At 37.8% G+C, this 18,985-nt stretch overlaps 1 protein-coding gene across 6 annotated transcripts in view; it reads left to right on the top strand.

Annotated features, from left to right (window-relative positions):
* The window catches only part of CEP112 (centrosomal protein 112), a 516,630-nt gene that overhangs the window by 9,296 nt on the left and 488,349 nt on the right, over positions 1 to 18,985 (top strand). For 5 of the 6 annotated variants that reach the window (XM_062174820.1, XM_062174816.1, XM_062174818.1 and 2 more), the window contains one exon: positions 2,011 to 2,183. In XM_062174820.1, coding sequence (XP_062030804.1) covers positions 2,011 to 2,183 — 173 coding nt within the window. Of the gene's footprint in view, positions 1 to 1,969; positions 2,184 to 18,985 lie in introns of all 6 variants that reach the window. The other variant, XM_062174821.1, reaches the window with a different exon arrangement.

Below are 18,985 nucleotides of genomic sequence, written 5' to 3'. Positions count from 1 at the left end.
TTGGATTGAGTGGTCTCTAAAAATTTTTTTATTTTAATAAAATGACAGTAAATTGGAGTTTAGAAGCAATTTTTCTTTTTCTTTTTCTTTTTTTTTCTTACAGACAGAGTTAGACAGTGAGAGAGAGAGAGACAGAGAGAAAGGTCTTCCTTTTCCGTTGGTTCACCCCCAAATGGCTGCTGCGGCCGATCTGAAGCCAGGAGCCAGGTGCTTCCTCCTGGTCTCCCATGTGGGTGCAGGGCCCAAGCACTTGGACCATCCTCCACTGTACTCCCGGGCCACAGTAGAGAGCTGGACTGGAAGAGGAGCAACCGGGACAGAACCGGCGCCCCAACCGGGACTAGAACCTGGGGTGCCGGTGCCGCAGGCTGAGGATTAGCCTAGTGAGCCACGGCTCCGGCCCAAGAAGCAGTTTTTCTATAGCTCATCATTTCACTAACAAAATCAACTTTGTTACAAAGGCAGTTATTATTTTGCTTGGTTGGTGAATTATCACTTACTTGGTTTGTATTGTATTTGAACACTAAAAATCTGGCTGAAGTATAGGTATTGGTAGTTACTATTAGGATATACAGCCATATTTTTGTGTGTGAATGTCAAAATTATTGTGCAATATAGTTTATTATTTTTCTGTATTAAAATTTAGTCAAGTGGCATGCTGCACACTCGGTGATGTTTTCCTTTTTTTTTTTTTTTTTTTTTTAAGATTTATTGATTTATTTGAAAAGCATAGTTATAGAGTGATAGAGACAGAGACTAATCTTCCATCCACTGGTTCATTCCCCAAGTGGCCACAACAGCCAGGGCTGAGCCAGGGTGAAGCCAGGAGCCAGTACTCTTATCCAGGTCTCCCACATGGGTGGCAGGGACCCAAACACTTGGGCCAACTTCTGTTTTTCCCAGGCCGTTAGCAGGGAACTGGGTCAGAAGTGGAGCAGCCAAGACTTGCACCGGCGACCATATAGGATTCTGGCATCAGAGGTGGTGGCTTTACCTGCTATGCCACAACACCAGCCCATAGAGGATAGTTCTTATTGTCCATGGCAGAATGTCAAAAGTTGGAATGCCATCACTCTCTGTTAAAGGAGATTAAGATATTTTGCTCAAGTTAAGAACAGTAGTCGTTAGGATGGTAGTTCCTTGACTTGATGATATTTGGTTAGATGTTTGGAATGAGTATTTCACTTAAGTAGAAATGGTTATGCATGTCTGATTTGGAGTAGAGGGCCATGTGGCACCCTTCAGCAAGGAATAACCTCTGGGGAGTTCCTTTGTGGGACTGGGAGAGTTGTTGCAGAAGTGTCCCGTTAGTGCAGTTTTCGTCAGAAATATGTCATGAAGCCTCGCTCATTTGAAGATAAATAAGTGGGCAAATATCATTCTTCTTGATGACTAAAGGGGGAACTTCCTGAAAGCACACTTTAGATGTTGATATGAGTATATTGGATCATGGTTTCTCATTCACACTTGCTTTCATAGGATCATAGGGGAAGGGCTTTAGTTTCCAAAAATAATAATGAAAAGACCTATAGACCTCCAGCTAGTGTGTAGTATGACCAAAACTAATTTCCACATTTCTCATTCTGTTGTTCCCACCTTATGAAGGGGCTGTTAATTTTAATTTCTTATTTGAATGGATTATGGTTTGTCTGCCCATTGATTTATTTTTTATGTGAACTCATGATCATAGAAAGTAATAGGATAGCATACAATTTTAGAAAGTTCTATTTAACTTTTCATTATCTTTTATAATAAAAATAAGTACTTATATTTATCTTTTATATAACTTTATCATATTTCATATACAGCAGGACACAAAGTATAAGTATTTTATGTATTAATATTTCATAATTCATTGTGTTTTGAATGATGCATTTTTATATATTTGTATATAATTGATTTTAGCTGAGTATTTGAAAGTTGTTATCCAAGTTGAAACTTGATGGAAATTTTCATTGTTTCTTTATAGTAAATTTTGAAAGAATAATTTTTCTAATTTTTAAAAATCAGTCCATCTATTTTGATGAACCAAATCCAGCACAAGCAAAAGGTTCAAGCCCAGAGGGATTACCAGACTGGGTAATGGGTGAACTAGGGACAAGTGAACACAAATTAAGTGAATCATGGAAACTTTCTTCTGGAGATGATAACGCTTTGGTACAGTTGCCAACTGATATCCACAGGTATGCTATGAATGAGATTTTGAATGTATTTCATAATTTAGCTTGTCTTTGGAACTGGTTCAGACATTCTTTCTTTTTTTTATGGTATATAGTTGGTTTCTTTATATTTTTGTTAAAGTTGAATGGACATTGAGTGGATAAAGTAATAGTTTTGCTTTTCATTTGTTGCATATTCAAGATTATTTTACATTTTTAACTACTTTTATGGATATTTGTTAACTTCATATACATTTCCATTGCTTAAAAAGTGGTACCTGAGAATCTTTAAGTAGGTCACTTACGTGTTTTCCCTATGAGAAGCATGAATTAAAACATTATCAGTGACTTCAAGATAATATAATACCCTGCATACCCCATTTGAAGCTTATGCTTGAATTCTTTCCTTTTCCCTTCATTGAATAATATTTGCTTTCATTTAATTAAAACAATAAATGAAAATGTAAACACCTTTCAACTGTGCTTACTTAGTAGGGTATCAAACTTAAATAGGATTTTTAGTACAACCAAATTTCCAAATTTTTAAAATATTCAAAAAGGTCATTATTGTTACAGTATTATCTTTGGTGATTAGGTAGGATATATTTAAATTTGGACCTTAAAAAAAGTTTTTCCTTTTGGCGTTCTTCCCTGAAGTGCTGAGATATTGGCAGTGTCGGTTGATGCATCCCCTGCTTTGTACTTCACTCATCTTTCTCATGGTGATTTTAATTTTAGGAATTTGTTTCTGTTAACAATGTAATCTTTCTTATCCACTCTATTTTTTGTTTCTACCTTTTACAGATAGAGAAATGTTATCAGTAATTTGAATTAATATTACCAGTAATTTGAATTATCTGCATAATTGATACAGTCTGGTTATGTTTTCTTCAGACCTGATATGATATGGTAGAAAAGAACAGATGGACACAAAACAAGAGAGCCAGTCCATATGAAATTAGTTCATTAGAAAGGAGAAATGAATTAAAGTGGAGAGGCCAAAAAGGAAGAGGTGATACAATTATGGATATATTCAGAAGAGTCAGAAGAAATGAACACATGACTTCTTAGAAGTGGTGTTAAATACTTATTTTTATATTAATTCATAGGAGAACTAAGATTAGAATGGATGAATTGTACACTTTTTCTTCACTTTATAGTCATAATGAAGTTATAAAGAGATTTGATCTGTATACACTAAGTATACAAAGAAAAATAAAATTCTTAGTTTGGCTACAAAGTCCATCAATTGTTTGCCAAAATGTTTCTTAGAAGTCCTGTTAAATACTGGGTTCTTTCTAGGTGTAATGACTGGACTGTGCAGTTTATTGTATAAAGGAGAACTAAAGTGGTTCTCTCTGTCTTGGAGTTTAGACCAGGATTGAAAGTTGAAGATCTTCCTGGACTGAATGAATTATATGGATATGTTTGTTTTCTTTGAGTTCTACAGTATATTTAAAGATTTTTGGATGAATCGTCAAAATTAACAACTAGAGAATTTCATATCAAAACCCAATTTTCTGACTTTTCCTAAAAATTGGAAACCTTGCCATATTTCAGAAGATAGCCACAGCCTGGAGCCAAGCACTGCCTGGCAACCCACTTAGCATGGTACCCCTTCACTGTCCTGCGGCTTCTGTCACCAAATTTGAGATCTGTTGTGTCTTATATGGAGCTTGAGCTTTTTTCCCCTTAAGTAGGGTTAAGAGACAAATGAAATATTTGTTTTTCTATATTTCCATCAAAAACGGAAAGAACAAAGGTAGAAGAGGAGGGATGATATGATTCAAGAAAGAGAGAGACAGTCTTTGTGGAAATGAAGACAACCTTTATATTTGGCAGCATAACCACTCATTTACTACTTGTTTATGTCTCATAGACCTTTGATTTATCTATTTGAAGATTTATTTATTTGAAAGTGTTACAGAGAGAGGTAGAGAGTGAGAGAGTGTGAGAGAGAGAGAGACAGAGGGAGTGAGAGAGTGAGGCCTTCTATCCGCTGATTCATTCCCCAGATGGCCTCAATGGCTGGAGCTGAGCTGATCCAAAGCCAGGAGTTTCCTTTGGGTCTCCCATGTGGGTGCAGGGGCCCAAGCTCTTTGGCCATCTTTCACTGTTTTCCCAGGTGCATTTGTAGGGAGCTGAATTGGAAATGGAGCAGCTGGGACTTGAATCGATGCCCATATGGGATGCCAGTGCTGCAGGCCAGGGCTTTAACCTGTTGTGCCACAGTACTGGCCCAGATTTTTTATTTATAACCCTTGTTTAGATGAATGGGGAAGAGAGATAAGTATATGGATAATTTCGGTGCAGTGACTGTGTAGCTGTGGAAGTGTCTGTACAGATTAATTTATGTACAAAGGTTCAGGTAGCAAATAGATGTGGGATTCCTAGGGTGTGGTGGTGAATGCACTTCTCCTCCCCAGAATACAGGATAGAATTTGAGCAGACAGTGGACTCTCCTTCAGCTCTTAGTGATTTTTCTGGCAAATGAAACCATAGCAGCATCTCTACAATTGTAATCAATAACTTACTTCTCTTTGTCACCATAACTAGATGACATTTTAATTAAAAATGATTAAAATATGAGTGGTTAGTTATCAATTATATAGTAAGTAATTAATGGGAAGAGCAGGAGTTCTTGTGGTCCTGGTCCATGCTACCCATTCTTCAGACCTCACAGCTTCAAAACTGCCCTCTCTGACATCTCAGGTCATTTTCCGTGGTTCTGCTGTTGCCTTCTGTGGTACTCTGTTGATTCTTTGTTACACTCATCACATGCACAAAGGTTTACTGTCGGCCGGCGCCGTGGCTCAACAGGCTAATCCTCCACCTAGCGGTGCCGGCACACCGGGTTCTAGTCCCGGTCAGGGCGCTGGATTCTGTCCCGGTTGCCCCTCTTCCAGGCCAGCCCTCTGCTATGACCCGGGAGTGCAGTGAAGGATGGCCCAAGTGCTTGGGCCCTGCACCCCATGGGAGACCAGGATAAGCACCTGGCATCAGTGTGGTGTGCCGGCCGTGGTGGCCATTGGAGGGTGAACCAACGGCAAAGGAAGACCTTTCTCTCTGTCTCTCTCTCTCACTGTCCACTCTGCCTGACAAAAATGAAAAAAAAAAAAAAAAAGGTTTACTATCTGAGCTTTGCACCAGATTATAAATATGATATTAGAACTATGTTTTTGTCCCATTTGTGCTGTATTTCCAGCCCCTCATACTGAGTGGGAACATGGTAGGAACTTTTTGAGTATTTTTGATGAGTACAGATATGAATGAGTGACTGGCTATGTATAAGGCACTGCCACATATTTAATTTGTATGAAAATCCTTTGACACAGGTATATTGTCACTGAGAAAATTTTGTAAAAAGTTGAGGGAAGCACAAGTTTTAGAACATGTTGAAGGAAGTATGGACGTAGGCTATGGGGATGCCCTCACACTCCATAAGGAACATAAGGAGGCGACAGAACTGGAAAGGACAAACTTAAATATCTTTCTGGCCAAATGTCAGACTATCACAAAGACTAATGGTCAAATTGGGGCTGCAAAAACAAAACCTCTCAGGATATCTTTACTTTTGTTTCTTTTAACTTAATAATTTTGTACTTGGTTTATTTAAAATTTCAGTTTGATTTAAAATTATAATCCATAGGAATAACATTTAACAGGTATTTATAGTTTTTCATACGTGAAGGCATTTAGAATAATGACACTTTCACTTTAGTGAAAGCCAACCAAATTTATTTTAAGGCCGAATGCATAATGCGTGATAGCAGATCAGATGTGGTGGTGAATAGCCTATTGATGGTTCTGTCTTCATATTTCTTCTCTGAAGTTACTCCTTTACTCCAAGTGGTCATACTGTGCTAATGAAAGAGTCAGTATCTGCTAATGTTGACCTAATACATCTAGTCAATTCTGGAAAAAATTGTTTTAAAAAGTTTAAGAGGCTTATAATATTTGACACATGTATGTTTTTATAGTGAATAATTTATTGTTACTTAGAACTGAAGTTTAATGCTGCCTCATAAATTTTACAACCACTTCAACTTGTCCTTTGAAAAACCTCTTTAATCTTAAAAGATTTTCCCCCCTTAGTGTTTCTTTTTTGATCACTTTATAAAACCCTGCTTTACTTAGACCTTTTTGTATGTGAAGTATTTCTAATGGCATTTTAGATTATGCTGTTTGTGTGCTAGCCTTTTTATATTATTAAAGATGCAGAGTCCTTTTGAAGCCTTTGTGTTAGGACTCCCTCTTCAGTGCAGATGACACTTTCCTTTAGGTTTATTCTTCTGTAGGATACGGTAGCAGCCTCCTTCCAAACACTTAGAAGTGTTGTGAGGTATATTCTATCCGACTTATTACCGTGCGTTCTTTTTTTCTATCACATATACAGTATACACTCCTGTACTTGGTATTTCACACTAAAAACAGCTTCTGCACATAGCTAGTTCTTTCCTGGTTCTCTTTTTTTCCTTTCTTGTTTCATGTCTTTTGGTTTAAGGTCCTGTTATTACTTAGTTTTCTTTTAGAAGAACCATTGTTCCAATTCACATTGCTATTTTATTATAGATCTGTTGTTGCATTTTGCTGTCAAATAGATGCCTATTTTCGTGACATCAAAATACTTCAGTAATATATGGGTTTGGAGCATGACTTTATCAAATGTTACTAAGTGGACCCTTGACTTAGATCTCACCCATGCATAGCATGGTTGATTCAGTGCCACATCCCATGAACTCTGTCAGTACATACTGCCTTTCTGGTCATCCTTCAGGTGTTTACTGTGGAGTTCTGGTAGCGACCTTGTCTTTGTGGTAGGGAGACTTTCAGGCGGCCCATGATCCTCCTCCTGCTGTTCTTTCTATAATCCCCTCCCATTGAGTGTGGGCAGGACCTAGTCAGTAGAATGTGGCATTGGTGATGAGAGGTCAGTCATGTTACATTAGCTGTGTGAACCTCCATCTTGTTAGCGTACTTGCTTTTGAGTTTTGCTGGAATTTGCTTGCCGGCTCTGAAGAAGCAGCTGCGTGAATCACAGTCCTAAGGAACCAAACACCATTGGCCCCCACACAAAGCACGGAAGCCTCCAGATGAGAGCCTAGCTCTGGTCAAACCGTGATTGCAGCCGATTGTGACACTAAGCAGAGAACTCAACCCTGCTGTGCCTGCACTTCTGTTTTACAGAAACAGAGAAAATATGTGTGTATTATTTGAAGTTGCTAAGTTCATAATAATTTGTTATGTAGCAATAGTTGACTAATATGGTCTTTATCTTCACTTAAGAAAATTGTGCAATCTGTGTGTAATACATGCTTATGGAAACCCCAGTGTAGAAATATATGGAGTAATACATCAAAACCCTCTCTGGGCCTGCGCCGCAGCTCACTAGGCTAATCCTCCACCTGCGGCGCTGGCACACTGGGTTCTAGTCCCGGTCAGGGTGCTGGATTCTGTCCCAGTTGCCCCTCTTCCAGTCCAGCTCTCTGCTGTGGCCCGGGATTGCTGAGGAGGATGGCCCAAGTGCTTGGGCCCTGCACCTGCATGGGAGACCAGGAGAAGCACCTGGCTCCTGGCTTCGGATCAGCGCGGTGTGCTGGCCGCAGGGCACCGGCCGCAACAGCCATTGGAGGGTGAACCAACGGTAAAGGAAGACCTTTCTCTCTGTCTCTCTCTCACTATCCACTCTGCCTGTCAAAACAAAACAAAACAAAACAAAACAAATCCCCTCTCTGTGTACTCCTTATCCCACTTTCCTCATGACAAGTAATCACTATTAACAGTTTGGCCCCTGTTACTCTGCTGTAGACACCTACACCCATTCCTGTGTAATTAAAAATATATGAATTGGCTTGTCCTAAGTGCTGACTTAATTGTCTTATGGCTGTGCTATTCTGAGACTTGCTGTTTTCTCATGTAACTGTGTCAGGCAGTCTCTATAGTCATTTTAGTTATAGATAATAATCCATAGTGTGGATATATTCTAATTTAACCTATCTGTGCTGCTTTCAATTCTTTATTGTCACAAGGAATGCCTTAGTTAACATCCTGGTATGTATGAGTATATAATTATGTACCATGTTTTAAAATATAATCCGGATTTGTTTTAATCAAGTGTGTTAAGATGACAGACGTGGAGACTGCTGCCTGTAAAAGAAGAGTTTATTAACAGTTCCCAAGAGCATGCCACACCTTGCAGGCCCACATGGGGAAGCCCCATAGTTGGTCAGGAGATGGAAGGAGGGCGGGGAGAACACAGGTGAGAGCCTTTTTAGTATAATGGCAGGAAGTTTCTTAGATGGGGATGTCCCCCTTATTTAGGAAGTGACACAGATGTTGGGTTTGTGGTTGGAGGTGTGTGGTGTGATTTCCATGTGCCCCTGAAAAGATACGGATGATATGGATATAAGCGACTTTGGCTGTTCATTTTGTCCACAATTTTAAGATATGAACTCATCTGTTATAATTTCTTTTTTCTTTTTATTTGACAGGTAGAGTTATAGACAGTGAGAGAGAGAGAGACAGAAAGGTCTTCCTTCCATTGGTTCACTCCCTAAATGGCCGTTATGGCTGGCGCTGCGCTGATCCAAAGCCAGGAGCCAGATGCTTCTTCCTGGTCTCCCATGTGGGTGCAGGACCCAAGCACTTGGGCCATCCTCCACTGCACTCCCGGGCCATAGCAGAGAGCTGGACTGGAAGAGGGGCAACTGGGACTAGAACCCGGCGCCCACATGGGATGCTGGCGTCAAAGGCGGAGGGTTAACCAAGTGAGCCACGGCACCGGCCCCCTGTTATAATTTCAAGAATGGTTATTTCCCAGCTGCATGTGTTTTGGCTTTTTATGGATTCCTAGAAGAGCAATTGTTCTGTTGGTGGAATTATTCAGCATCTTGTGCAGTGGTTAAAAAAAACAAACTATATGGGCTATTATGGCAAGATCTCTAAGGTATATAAAATTAAAAAGTATGTAGAAGTAAACTTCTGTTTTTATATGTTTTTTAAAAAATATTTATTTATTTGAAAGAGTTAGAAGAGACAGAAAGAGAGAGATCAATCCACTGGTTCACTCCCTGTATGGCCACAATGGCTGGGGCTGGGAGCCAGACTGAAGCCAGGAACCAGTAGGTTCCTATGGGTCTCCCAGGTGAGTGCAGGGGCCAAAGGGCTTGGGCCATCCTCCTCTGATTTCCCAGGTGGATTAGCAGGGAGCTGTATTGGAAGTGGTACAGCTGGGACTTGAACTGGCACCCAGATGGGATGCTGGCACTGCAGATGGCAGCTTAACCTGCTGTGCCACAGTACCAGGCCCATGTGTGTTTTCGTTTTTTAAAATTCATTTATTTGGGGCTGGCGCCGTGGCGCAGTAGGTTAATCCTCCGCCTGCAGTGCCAGCATCCCATATGGGTGCCAGTTCTAGTCCCAGCTGCTCCTCTTCCAGTCCAGCTCTCTGCTATGGCCTGGGAAAGCAATAGAAGATGGCCCAAGTCCCTGGGCCCCTGCACCCATGTGGGAGACCAGGAAGAAGCTCCTGGCTGCGGATCGGTGCAGCTCCAGCCATTGCAGTCATTTGGGGAGTGAACCAATGGATGGAAGACCTTTCTCTCTGTCTCTCCTCTCACTATCTGTAACTCTCTCAAATAAAATAAATAAAATCTTTTAAAAAAAATTTATTTGAGAGACAGGCAGAGAAGAGAGGGAGAGAGAGAGAGAGAGGGAGGAATAGAAGGAGGGAGGGAGAGGGAGGGAGGCAATGAGAGAAAAAGAGCTCCCATCTACTGGTTCACTCCCTAAATGCCTACAATGACCAGGACTGGGCTGTGTCAAAGCTGGGAGTAAGGAACTCAGTACAGGTCTCCACATGGGTGACAGGAACCCCATTATTTGAGTCATTACTACTGTTCTCCAGGTTCTGCATTGGCAGGAAACGAGTCAGGAGCTAGAGGTGGGTATGAAACTCAGGCCCTCTGATACAGGGTATGGGCATCCTAACCATGTTTTAACCATGAGGCCAAACACTCACCTCTGTGTGTTTTAAAGAGGCTGCATATGTACATCTGTGTATTTGGAATGTAAAGTTTGAAACATTCCTTTTGTATATGTGTTATTTTTAATGATCATACTGTTAAAATTTTCTTTTTATTTGAGAAGTAGATTCACAGACAGTGACAGGGAGAGACAGAGAAAGGTCTTCCATCCACTGGTTTACTCCCCAGATGGTCACAATGGCTGGAGCTGAGCCAATCCGAAGCTGTCTGTGGAAGACACTTGTGTTTCTAATACGTTAAAGCAGAAACCGAGTGAGGCAGTTAGTGGTGCTCCTACTGTATGTTAGGTACTATTCTAGAAATCTCAGTTATCTGATTTAATTCTCTTTATAATCCTGTGAAGTTGACATTGTTGCCCTTTGTTATTCATAGATGAAGTAATAGCTTCAGGAGGGCCAGGTGACTTTCTTGGGGATGGACGCAGTATTGTAATGTAGCTTTAGGATTTCACATCCCGTGTTCTTCCTAGTGTACCAGGTAGACACAAGTACTGTATGCAACCAATATGGAAATTTCATTTTTATCTATTTTTTTTCTCACTTTTGCTGCCTCAGTAATCCTGGCCAGCTATGCCTTTGTTCTTGGTTATATCTAGGTTGAGCTGAATTGAGGAAATTTGCCTTTGTTAAAATCCCGCTTCTGACTCTTGGCAACCATTTGTCCTAAGGCAAGTTACTTAATTTCTCGAAACCCCAGTTTTATCATTTGTAAGATAGAGATAGTAGTATTACTAACATCACAGCTGTAATGACAAAGTGAAGTAATGCATGTAGAACCTTTGACACAGGACCTGGGGTGTGTTAGCTGCTGCTGCTACCATCATCAATGATGTGGGGGTGGTTATGGTTCACCCACAGCTTTGACCATTCTTCTGGTTCTCTAATTATCTAACGTTCTCAAACAGTGTTATTTTAAAATCCATTGGTCATTATCTGTTTTCAGTTACTAAAAATCATTTTTGTGTTCCTTGACAAAAATAGATTAATGGCTGTGCAGGATATTTTCTGATTTTAAGTGTGAATTCTGAACTCTATTAGAAGAAAGAGTGGCAATAGTGATTTAGAAGAGGCTTTGTAGGAATCTTTAATAACTTGGCAAGTCCCTTTTTCCAGTATAGGAGGAACACAGAATGGTGACCTCCCCCCACTTTTTAAAACATTTTGCCATGCCATCTTTTTAAAGCTGGCTAATAGTATTTATACTACAGTTCATGTCATTTCTGTATTTTCATGCTTTATCTCAAAGACAGAACATAAAGGTAATAAGGTTGTATTTTTATCTTACAATTCTGTGAAAAAGTTTTTGAAGCTTCCTTTTAATATCTTGTAATTATTTTTATGACTTTTGATGAATTATGATATGATCTGATAGCTTATCATCAAAATGCATTAGGTTCTGGGATAGAGGAAGATGATAACAAAAGTTTAGAAGTATTTATTGCTTTTACTTGAAGCGTTGATTAAAAATTAGTAATTAGGAAAAGGTGAAGAGGAGTGTTGTTGAATAACTTTGACTTTGAACACTGTTCACAGTGTGGAAGAAGCACATTTGCTTACTTTAGAGGAATTTATTGATGAAAAGAAAGCATTTATTTAGATTTCCTTAGATACATTTCATAAAGAGTGACTGTTCAGGTGGCTTAAAAATTCTAGGAATGTATAAACAGAATTATTATACATTATTTTTAACACCATATTTAGACTAATTTTATATAAATTAGATCTTATATTTTTAATAAAAATTATGTATTTGACAGGCAGAAAGAAAGAGACAGAGCAGAGAGAGAAGAGAGAAGAACTTCCATTCCTTGGTTCACTCCCCAGATTTCCACAAGGCTGGGGCTTGGCTGGGGCCAAGGATGGGGGTCAGGGCTGAAGCTGGAAGCTATGAACTCAACCCAGGTCTCCCACATGCATTAGCCTATTAAGGCTAAATGCCTGCTCCCTGGAGCTTATCTTTTAGCTTCTATTGGGTCGTGTAAATAATACATGTGTTCATACCTGTAAGAAAGGACTTGAAGAATAATTGTCCTAAATTAAATGATTTTGGAAGACTACTGTTTTTGCATCTTAACTTTGATGACATTTTTCCATGGGTTATTTGATACTAGATTTTAGTTTGTGGTGACGAATCTAATCATAGTCCTGCCCTTATGGAAAATGTGATTTGTTTTACAATGATCCTCTTCATGATGTGGTTTTCCAGGAATGCGCTGTGGCAAAAGCTGGGAGTCTGTATGTCCTTTACAGTGCCTCCCAGTGTAGCTAATATTTCACTTGCTTGTTCAGTTCAATAATGTTACCAGCAGGTGGTGATCAAGTATCACAAAAACCTACTTGTTGAATGTGTTTTTTTTTCTGAAAAATAGTTTTCACATTAAAATATTAATTTTTTAGTCTGTGTACTCACAAAATATAACAAAATATTTTAACTTCATCTAATTCTATTTTTATATGTAAACAATGCTAATGCTATAAACAGCTCTTGCTTCTGCAATTATTGGATAAATTTATCAGGAAGCCATTTAGTATCTTTCGTCTTTATGCCCAATGGCATAAATGTGGTTAGGATTATATATAATAAAGTATCCTTAAATAATACAGCACTACATTCATTGTATTTAAGAACAGCCCTGCTGGTTGGATAAAGATACATTCTGTGCTACAGAACTTTACATGAGGGTGATTTTTTTGTAGCTGTATTGTCCAGTACAGAAGCTACATTTTACCGTTGAACATTTGGGATGTGGCTGGTGTGATGGAGGAACTAAATTTTTAATTTGAATTTAAATAGGAAAACTATGCTTAGTAGTCACTGTACTGAGTAGGGCAGTGCCAGATGTGGCCCTTCTTCTGGGCCAGTACAAAGCCTGAACTGGTGGATGGAGAGCCGCTGGCCTGTGCTCTGTCTGTGCAAATCCTGAGCCTGGGTTTGGTGCCTATCAGCCAGCTCTCCGCAGGGAGCTCTTTCTTCTGTGCTTTCTTGACATTTCTGGGCATTTCTCTTTGATGGTGAATACCCACGAGCAACATCCAGTTGCTGTTTTGGTCAGTTTCAGGCTTCAGAGATTCTGTGCCTAACAGAAACTTAATCTTTTTCATTAGTTTTTTTTGGGGGGCATAGTCCATCTTTAGTGTATCTTTCATATGCTGGTTAATACTTAGCCTTGAGCTCTAGAAATAAGACTGCTGCATACATGAATCCTCAGTAACATAATATTTCACACTCATAAAAACACTTAGCTACTGGTTAATTCTCTACATTAATGAACTAATTAAGTATCATTCTTAGGAGTCTACCAAAAGGCCAAGTGACTACGACTTTGAAAATAGTGGCCCTGCATTTCTTCTAGGCTTACTTTTCCACCCAGTGAGTCAGAGTTTTGACACATTTAGTTACTTTTTTACTTTGTCTTTAACAAAGGCAGCTTTGTAATAGCATCTATCTATTTTACAAGATGTTTTCTTTTTGTCAGATAATATTGAACAATTTTGATTGTCCTAATAAACAGGAAAGATTGATAATAAGGCTTATAAATTGTAAAACTTGATTTTTAGGGAATTAAAGTACTGAGTATTATAAACCAGAGATATATTAGTAAACATTGATTTCAATGTGTGACTTTCAAAGATGGCTTTATTTTTAAGTTTTAAATCAATAGCATTATTTTTAAAATATGGGAAATATGAAGTCTTAAAATGTTTATGGATCTCTGGTCATTTTTTAATTGTTTACCATCTTTTTCATTTAGTTTTGTTTTTAATTCCCTTTAAATAATTAATACACTGGATCATTGGGTGTTATTCTCTGCATTTGGTATTTTACTGCATGTATTGTTAGTATTTATTTTTATATTTCACAAAAAATTTAGCAATTAGCCTGAAGAAAGACAATTCTGTAGATGGTATACTGTACAACAATATTGCCTGTTGCTCAGATAAATGAAAAGACATAAAATCTAAAGTTCTCATTTTCATTTTGTGGTAACTTGTCATTTAGTAGTTGATTATTCTTAAAAGATTTTGTAACTATGAGGCATAGAATACATGTAGGAAATATATAAAATATACAGACATAGTTTAAGGAGCAATTAAAAAACAAACCTCCCTAAACTTTCAATCCAGCCAAGAATTAGCATTTTATAATACTCTGGAAGACCTCTGGGTGCCCTTGCCCTATTGTTTCCTCTTCCCTCCTCAGAGGAAACCACTGTCTTGTATTTTGTGTTAATCATTTCTTTGTCCTTCCCCCCTCTCTCCCTCTGAACTTCAAATAAGTAGGATCATTATATATATATATATATGTATTATTTTGAGACCTACTTCTTTCACTCACATATTTTTCAGATTCATCCATGTTAATAAATGTAGCCATAGTTCATTCTTTGCCTGTGGCAAAAATTTTAAAGTATAACATACATCCAGCAAGACACAAAGTATAATATAAGGTACATCACAGAATAAACTGGATGGTGTTACAAAATGAAAACATCCAAAAATTTAAAAAAATAAAAAATTAAAACAAATTGAAAACATCCATAAAATCCTTTTCCAGATCAAAATAGGGAATATACCCAATTCTCCGGAAATCTTCATGCTCCCTCCTTGTCCTGTGTTATTTCTCAAAAGATCAACACTTTTCTGTATTATGTCAATACATACTAGTGTTAACTGTTTTTGATTCATAAAGTATGTTCACTTTTTTCTAGTTTCTCTGCTCAATATTATGTCATGAGATTGATCCATGTTGCTGCGTTTAGTAATGGATTTTTTTTTATTACTGTGAATAAATCATAATACATACCCATTCTACAATTGCTGGGCTCTTGGATTGTCTCCAGTTTTTGGCTGTTACAAATAAATCTACTGTGAACATTCTTTTACATGCCTTTTAATGCACATGTGTGCACGTTTTTTGAGAGTTGACTTAGTGTAAAAGTAGACACACCAAAGAGTTTTTCCAAGTGACTGTATCTATGGAAGTTTCCACCAGCAGGATTTGAAAGTTCCTGTGGCTCCCTGTCCTTTCTGATTCTTGATTTGTGAGTTTCTTTTAATTTTAGCAATTTTGGTATGGTATGGTAGATTTTAGCAATTTTGTATGGTATGTTTTGACTTGTATTTTCCCTGATGACTAATTATATTGAGCATCTTTTTAAAATGCTTATTGGCCATTTGGATGTCCTCTTTTGTGCAATTCCTGGCGAAGTCTTTGACGGTTTTTAAAAATGGTTTGTGTTTTCTCTGTTGATTGTCTTTATGTATTCTGGATATCAATTCTTTGTTGGATTTTTGTATTATTACAGATATCTTCTTCTACTCCATACCTTGCATTTTCACTTTAATTTTCACTGGTGTTTAACCAGTTTTGTGCTGCTATGAAAGAATTCCTGACTCTTGGCAATTTATAATGAATAGTATTTAATGGCTCATGATTTGGGAAGCCCAATGTCAAGGTGCTGGCATCAGATGAGGGCCTGGGAGGGGGAGGAAGGGGAGAGAGGGCCACACTCAGCGTTTTGTAGAAACACATTTCCACAATAATAGTATTAACTTATTCACAAGGGCAGAGCCCTCAGGGCTGATCCTTTCTCAGAGATTCCACCTCTTAGTACTGTTTCAATGGCAGTTAAGTTTCAGCATTTTGGATGGGATAAACATTCAAACCAGAGCAACTGGTATCTTCTTTTGAACAGTATTAATTATAATATAGTTTTATTTGACAGTTTTCTTTGTTGTGTGTACTTTTCAATTTTTTGTTTGAAATTTCTTGCCTTGCTTATACTAAGATCATGTTGATCATGGTAGTTGTATTTCTCATTTAGGTAAATGATTCATGGGAAACTGCTTTTTATATACGAAGTGAGGGAGGACTCTGCTTATTCCTTCTGCTCCCAACAATGGAGATTCATTTGATCTAGCATTATTTTTTAAAAGCCATTCTTTCCCCACTGATGTTGGCACCATGATTGTAAACTAGAGAATCTTGTATGTGTTGTTTGTTTCTTGTGTCTACTTTCTTCTGTGTTCTCCTTGTCTACCTATGTGCTAATATACAATACTTTAATTATTGTAAAACTTAAGTAAATCTTGATTTTTAGTAGAATTGTATAGGTTCCTCAGCTCTCTTCTCTCTCAAGAATTGCCTTGACTGTTCTTGTTTGCCTTCCATATAAATTTCAGATTTTGCTCAAATGTGCATGTCTGTACCTCCCTCACTGCATCTCCCCAACTGCTTTTTAGATTTTTGATCCAGAATACATAGAATTTATATCTCTTTGTGATATGGAATTATACCCTGAGACCCAGGCAAGTAATGATCTCTTTGTATGGTTTATTCCTTTTCTAGAATCCATAAATGGACTCATAACATATGTATTCCTGTATCTGTGGTTCTTTTAGTTAGCACATTGTGTTTCAAGTTTGTATTGTTGCATGTATCATTCCTTCTTGTTCCTGAGTGTATTTCTTTGATGATTATACCACATTTTATCTGTTTAACACTTAATGGGTATTTGGATTGTTTTCAGATCTCACTGGAACTGAATAAGAAATCAGCAATAATAGTACATCCTAAAAAGCCCTCAACTGTTTGTAAGTTGAGAAAACTTATTTCTAAGGAACTCATGGGTCAAGGAAGAAATCATAAGGGCCGGCGCCGTGGCTTAACAGGCTAATCCTCTGCCTTGCGGCACCGGCACACTGGGTTCTAGTCCCGGTCGGGGCGCCGGATTCTATCCCAGTTGCCCCTCTTCCAGGCCAGCTCTCTGCTATGGCCCCGGAAGGCAGTGGAGGATGGCCTAAGTCCTTGGGCCCTGTACCCGCATGGGAGACCAGGAGAAGCACCTGGCTCCTGGCTTCGGATCAGCGAGATGCACTGGCCGCAGCGGCCATTGGAGGGTAAACCAACGGCAAAAAGGAAGACTTTTCTCTCTGTCTCTCTCTCTCACTATCCACTCTGCCTGTCAAAAAATAAATAAATAAATAAATAAAAATAGCCTATTGGGGGCATTCTTAGCTTTAAAAAAAAAAAAGAAATCATAAGGGAATTTAGAACGAATTTTGAATCAAATGTTAAAGGACATATCAAAATGTCAGAATTTATAGGATTCAGCTAAAGTTGTGGATGTAGAAAAATTTAGAATTTTTAATTTGTCAGGAAACAACAAAGATTTAAAAATCAATGATCAAAGCTTCTACCTTTGGAAACTTGAGAAATAAGAGATGAATGGACTCAATCCTAGTAGAATGAAAGAAATAAAATAGAAATGGAAATCAATGCAGCAAGAAACAGAGAAATCAATGGAACTCAACATTGACCTTTTAAAATGATAAATTGATAAATTCTGTTGTATTGATCAAACAAAAAACCGAAATACATGGACAAATAGAAAACCTGTAGTATTGTAATTTTGGCTCCTGACCCCACTTTTTATCTTAGAGAACTACAAAAACAACTGTATAACATGTTAACAGAGACAAATATAAATATCAAAGAGGAGAATGGAGCTATAATAATAATGCATTGCATATAATTGGAGTTTAAAATAGCTTGTTATATTTAATCTATTTAATCCTCAAGGTAATCACAAGAGTATCTATAGAATATACCCAAAAAGCAATAAAAGTGAATAAAAGGAAACCAACAGAAAGGAAAGCAGTAAGGGAGGATATAAGGAAAAATAATGACATAAGACACAGGAGGAGAAATGGCAGTAGTAGGTCCTTCCATATCAGCAATTATTTTAAATGTAAATAGATTTAACTCCCTAATCAGAAGACATAGATTGGTATTATGGATGAAGAAAAAAGTGTCCTACTGACAACTGTATGCTGTCTACAGAGACTCATTTTATATCTAATGACTTTCATGGTTGAAAGTGAAAGGCTAGAAAATAATATACTATGTAAATAGTAGTCAAAAAAGAACAGAGGTGACTGTACTATCAAACGAAATGGATTTTAAGTAAAAAAAATTAGAAGAAACAAAGACATTATGTAATGGTGAAAGGGTCAGCTCACTAGGAAGTTACAACAATTATAAATATATGTTCACCAAACATCAGAATTCCTACATATATAAGGCAGATATAAAATTGGAGAAAATTGACAGTTCAACAATAATATTTGGAGATCTCATTTCCCTATTTTCAAACATTGAAGAACTGGATGGAAGATCAATAAAGGAATAGAAGGATTGGAGTGAAGTGAGAGGGAGGGTGGATGGGAAGTATTGCTATGTTCCTGAATCGCTGGGTTGAAGTACATGAAACTTGTATACCTTACAGAAAAATTAAAAACAAAACAAAAAAAAAAACTATAAAAAAAGAAACAGAAGAATTGAATGCTTTAGACCATTAGGACCGAAAAACATACACAGAATACTATAGCCAACAACAGTTGGTACACATTTTTCTGAAGTGCACATGGAATATTTTCTGGGATAAACCATGTGTTAGGCCTCAAAAAAAAATCTTTGTACATTCAAGAAGATGGAAATTATACAGTGTACCTTTTCTGATGAAAAAAGAGGAAAACTGGAAATTGACAGCAGAACAAGTGGAAAATCCATCAAGTATGTGGAAATAAACACACTACTAAGCAGCTGGTAGGTCAACAAATAACTAGAGAATATTTTGAGACAAGTGAAAATGAAAAATACCTATACCAAAGAGGATGGGATGTGGTGAAAGCAGTGCTAAGAGGAACTTTATAGCTGTGAAAGCTTATGTTAAAAAGGAGAAGAAAGATCTCAAATCTGCAACCAAATTTACATGATAAA

Source organism: Lepus europaeus, chromosome 18 (assembly GCF_033115175.1).
Source record: "Lepus europaeus isolate LE1 chromosome 18, mLepTim1.pri, whole genome shotgun sequence".
Lineage (NCBI taxonomy): Eukaryota > Metazoa > Chordata > Mammalia > Lagomorpha > Leporidae > Lepus > Lepus europaeus.
Note: the sequence above shows the minus strand (reverse complement) of the source record. Positions and strands in the feature narration are given on the sequence as shown.